Raw genomic sequence first — 5,406 nt, forward strand, 5'->3', positions numbered from 1 at the left:
GTTTATTCCTTTAATAGATTTAGAGCCTTCATCTTTGGAATTCTCATGTATACTGCAAATCTGCTGAGACATCTAGTTCATGGATTTTCATTCAGCTTTCTATTAGTAGGTAGCCATTGTTGGAATAGCTGGACCACAACCCGTGAGACATTCTGATAAATCCACCTTCTACATATATGAAGAATTTCATTCTACCAGTCCTGTTCAAGTAAAGAACCCTGAATAAGGATTTTTTTCACCTGCTCACTGAGGAAGATGTGCTGACTCATGATACTGCCCATAAAGGCATTCTTCTAGCCTTGTTCTCTCTAGGTGTTCAACTACCATGAGACAACACTTATTATTATTATTATTATTATTATTATTATTATTATTATTTTCTCAACATTTGGACCTCAAATGCAGGAATTAAAATCCTGGATGTATCAACTAGTTTTCTTTCAGGAGAAAAATATAGTATAGAAAAATATAGTTGGTGATGTAGTTCCTGAATTGTTCTCATGGTTGTCAGAAGTATCTGTGTCAACCAGGTAAAAATTACCCTTAGTTCTCCTGATGCCAGCCTGAAGCCACAGAACAAACTTCAACTTTTATATTCTAAATGTGTAATTTTGTAATATTCAGGGCACCCTTCCATCTGTTGAACAGGAGAATCACTCCTGTGCAAGCCAGGCACATTGTGTCCAAGAGGAAGAAGGCTATGTGCCTATGGACTGCAGGAAGATACCTCAGCCATCTACTGGAGACAAAGTTAATGATATTGACATTCATATCTCTGCAGATCCATAAATTCTGGTTCTAGCATGGAAGCCAGAACCAAGGATTGCTGCGCTGTGCCTTTAAGAACACTGTGCCACTGGGAGATTTGTTCCTGTCACTCAAGTCTCACTAGCCAATCACAGCCTCCATGCTGACCTGTCAGTCAAAAGGCAGGTGGGACTTCCTGGCGCCATTTTACAGGCTTGATTTTAAAGCGGACCACGCCTCTTTGGACCAAGAGCTGTTTTGTGAGTGCAACAGCCGGGAACTGTGAGGAGAGCGTGAGTGAGCGTGGAAGCCACGACATGGTGAGCAAAGGGCTGCTGTCCCGATATGGAGAGGAGAGGAAGGTGAGCTATGTGGGACTGTGCTGCCGATCTTCACTGAGCCTGGGTGGGAGCTTAAGGCCACAGTCAGGGTTCGCTTAGGCCCCATGTGGTACTCGCAACTCCTCAGCCACAGTTTCCGGTCTCTGAAAAATTCCTCTGTGGGCTGCATCTGTAAAAAGAATTTCGAGGAGGGAGTTGTGTGTAGAAACTTCTTTGTAGTCAACATCAACGTGATTTTGATGCATATGGAAGCCAAGCAGTCAAACTTCTAGAGTTTCTCTACCTTCTCCCCGAAGTTCGGCATTTTGTGTTTAACAATTAGTAGTAAGATCCATTTGGAGTTAATTTTGTGGAGTTTGTAAATGGCATTCTTGCGTACGTTTACACTCCACTACTAACCTGTGATGCAGAAGAGTAGAATTGTTGATATAAAGGCTTCACCAATGCCTAGGAGATATTTAGCTGAGGGAGAGTTGCGTCTAAATTACCCAAAGATAAGGCGTCTGCTAACTAGGCCTGCTAGAGATTAGGATGCTAGGAGACGTATTTGTTCTCTAGGATTGCCCAAACATTTGGCTGTAATCCAGGATACAGTAGACACTCTGATTTACAGCCACGTGGCCTATTCCCCTATCAAAGAATAGGCCTCACACAAGCTGCTCAAGGGGCCATTACAGGATCACAGTGAACTCGAGGGCCTGGTCTGCCATAAATACCCAGTTTTCTCCTATGGAAAATTAATGTTCTGCCAAATGCACACGATGAGAGCAGGTTTCCGCTGTGTGAAAAGGAAAACACTGTTGTGCAGAGGACTGGGCTGATCAAGCAACACTTTTCATTTCAGTTCTCCCTCATGGAGATGGAACATAGCTCCTTCTGAAACCCAGGGACTTTTTGGTAGAGCCAGGAACAGCCTAGTGTCTAGGCATTAGTAGTTTTTCCTAAATTCCTGAACTATACAGAATAAGACAGAGCTCCTATATTGGAAGCAAGAATGTGCTTGGGAGAGATGGTAATGGTCTGGAGCCTGTGTCTTGGTGGACAGGGTCTTCAGGTCCTGAGAACAATACTCCACGTGGAGCTACAGTTATCAGTCCCAAGGACACTGTGGGCTTAATCCATAATATTCTTGACATATTCTGTGATCCCTTTGTGCTGTAGTATTTGAATTGTCTCCTGAGTTTGTCCCATTGTATGGTAATAATTTCTGCTGACTTTGATTTTCCTCTGGAAGTAGTATACAAGAAGCTATTCCTATTGCTTGCTTGGAATAAGACATATATGCAATATTCCTGCCTCAGCGTTTATCATTTCTTTGTTTTACTTTTTTTTTTTAATCTTTCTCATCTTCTGGCACCTCCACCTCAGGACCTATTACTAAAGTATGACCTGCTATTTCAGGTCTCTGGTATACTTATGTAAAATTATGGTAATGCTTTGCTTTGTAAGTCTCTCATTTGCCTGACTGGCTAGACTTAAATTTCCTGTTACTATTTAAATTCTTCTGAGTGTAAGCAAGAGTCTGAACCTAAGACAAAGTTAAGAATGGCAGCACATGTGGATGCAGTGTTTGTTCTCGTCTCTCTCCTCTTTGAGCATTTACCAGAGAGGGGTGCATGCTATCATTACAAAGATTTTTCTTTATCAATCTCTCAAGTGAATGGAATGATTTCTCCCTGGAAAGACTATTCTAGAACAGCTGCACTCCCAGCCTTTTAGAAAAATATTTCTGAGACAAGCTCTCCTATATTGACATAGATGACCTTTATCCCAGTGTGTTGCTTTCTGGTCAGTGACCTTGTTATCCTTTTGATTACACCTGCAAAATTCTTTTTTAAAAAAAAAAATTATTTATTATGTATACAATATTCTGTCTGTGTGTATGCCTGCAGGCCAGAAGAGGGCACTAGACCCCATTGCAGATGGTTGTGAGCCACCATGTGGTTGCTGGGAATTGAACTCAGGACCTTTGGAAGAGCAGGCAATGCTCTTAACCTCTGAGCCATCTCTCCAGGCCCTCCTCCAAAATTCTTAAATGACTGTACATCCTCAGACTTTTAAAATTACCCACTTGAGTCATGTAATTAACTATCCATTACAGTCACAGGAGAAGGATTTGCATATGGAACATGGTTTCTGCCTTCAGACCAGAGTAGAAAGAATAGTTTACTGAGAGCGCTGCAGGGGAAATGGGAGGAAATGAGCTGCTGGAGTCACCAGTACGAGAAAGGACCAGATTTTGGCAGTGTGGTAGTTTGAATGTAATTGGCCCCTACAATCTCTCAGGGAGTGGTACTATTAGGAAGTATGGGTTTTTTGAAATGGGTATGGTCTTGTTGAAACCAGTGTGTCAGTGTGGATGGGCTTGGAGACTTCCTGTGTTCTGGATACAGCCAAGCAGGCAGTCAGCTTCCTGTGGTCTGCATTCCAGGTTGTAACCAGTACCACATCATCCTGCTCGCCATCATGACCCCACCATGATGATAGTTCACTGAACTCTGAACTGGAAATGAGCAAACTTCATTAAGTATTTTCTTTATACAGGTCATGGTGGTCATGTTGTCTCTTCACATCAATAAAAATCATAACTAATACATTTTTAGTATTTTTTTTAACATGCCGGGATGTATTAATTTTGTCATGTGAATGAAGATAGACATGATTTGTGATTTTATAATTTGGGAAGGTTAGCTTGAGCCAGTGAGTATTGAGTTTCCAGTTAGGTAACTGTCCTGTGCAGATGTGTTCAATCCTGCTTGACTCCGTAAAGTCAGCCGTGAGGATTGAGAAACAGCCATTGACTGTAACTCTGTATGTCAGGTTACAGAGCTCAGCAGTCTGTATGTGCATTTGAGTTATTCCAATCAATCTATTATTAGTGACATTTAGTCTGCAATGAAATGTCCTAATATTTTTCACAGTCAATATACCTGAGGTATTTCTTATTGTTTTTAAAATAAATTGTTTTTTTAAAAAGCACATTATTTGTATCTTTTTTCAAATTTCATTTCTTTAAATGCATTCCTGCATTATTTTCTGTTTAGTTCTGTTCCCCACTCTTACTTCGTTATAACAGATTTCATTTTTTATTTTTTCAAGCATTGTTGATTTATTTATTTCTCTTTAGAGCAAGGCATTTTTTCATTCAGGCTTGCCCCCACAGTATGTAGTTGGAAATTTGAAATTGGACGCTAAAAAGAAATCCTACACTAGCTCAGAATTGAGGATACTACAGGGTTATTTATTTAGATCACAATCCTCTGCTCGAACAGGGAACAGCAAGCAAATCCTGCAGCCAGAAGTGAGAGGGAGTGCATGCTTAACATCAGCATTTATAGTTATACATCAAGAGGCCATGAACAATTGAGTGGGTAACATAAAGGCTACTGACTGTAGGATTTCCTACAGAATTTCCTCCTTTTATTTAAGTGAGTTCTAAGCCTAATACCAAATTATATACAATAAGAACAAATACCAGGTATAAAAATTAGAATTACAACAAGCATAAACAATATCAAGCAAGAAATGTGATAAATGTTTCTAATTTAAGGAGTTTAAATCTTGTGTTATAAATTGGAGAGGAATGTAACTGTAGCTATCTAGTCTTCAACCCCATTTAAGACCTGAGAAGGGAAATAATATTTCTTGAATAAGCAGGAAGTGCAATCAAGCAACTTCCAAAAGGTACAACAAATGACAGAGACAACTGGCTACCTGGGCAATCACCCAAAGTCTTATTTGCAACATTGGAACACGCAACTTTGGCTAAGGCCTAGAGTAACGGACAGACTATTTTCAGAGGCAGGAAATTTTTCAAAACCATGTTACCCTGTCTTTGCAAGAGTTGACAGTCATTTTTCTTGTGTCCTGCTTGTCCTGTCTGGACATCATGCATTTTGTGAGTGGTCGATGCCTGGGCAGTTCCTTGCCCAAAGGCCAGTTTCGCCAAGAAGATAACAAGCTCCAAGTGGAGTGTCTTCCATGCTCAACATTCTCTCGGGCATAGATTTGAGCAATCATGTCTCATGTTAACAAAGCTAAAAGTTGTTTAAATGTTCTACAGCTCTTTGAAGTGGGTGGAGACTACCTATCTATGCAGAATACAGTTTCTATGTATGTAAACAACCTGATTAGTCTAACAACAAGTATGACAAATATGGATGACTATTGACCTTTAATTCTTTTTTGTTTTTTTTTTGACAGGGTTTCTCTGTGGCTTTGGAGCCTGTCCTGCAACCAGCTCTTGTAGACCAGGCTGGCCTGGAACTTACAGAGATCCTGACCTTTAATTCTTTTCTTTTCTTTTTTTTTTTTTTTT

At 40.2% G+C, this 5,406-nt stretch overlaps 1 protein-coding gene across 1 annotated transcript in view; it reads left to right on the forward strand.

The window, feature by feature from the left end:
* Positions 1-1,064: 1,064 nt before the first annotated feature.
* The window catches only part of LOC126495468 (zinc finger protein 431-like), a 14,771-nt gene continuing 10,429 nt past the window's right edge, over positions 1,065-5,406 (forward strand). Inside the window, exon 1 of the mRNA XM_050133048.1 lies at positions 1,065-1,109. Within this exon, the coding sequence (XP_049989005.1) occupies positions 1,065-1,109 (45 nt within the window). The remainder of the gene's footprint in view (positions 1,110-5,406) is intronic.

The sequence above is a fragment of the Alexandromys fortis genome, unplaced genomic scaffold (assembly GCF_014885135.2).
Source record: "Alexandromys fortis isolate MF-2015 unplaced genomic scaffold, M_Fortis_MF-2015_v1.1 scaffold_501, whole genome shotgun sequence".
NCBI classification, from domain to species: Eukaryota; Metazoa; Chordata; class Mammalia; order Rodentia; family Cricetidae; genus Alexandromys; species Alexandromys fortis.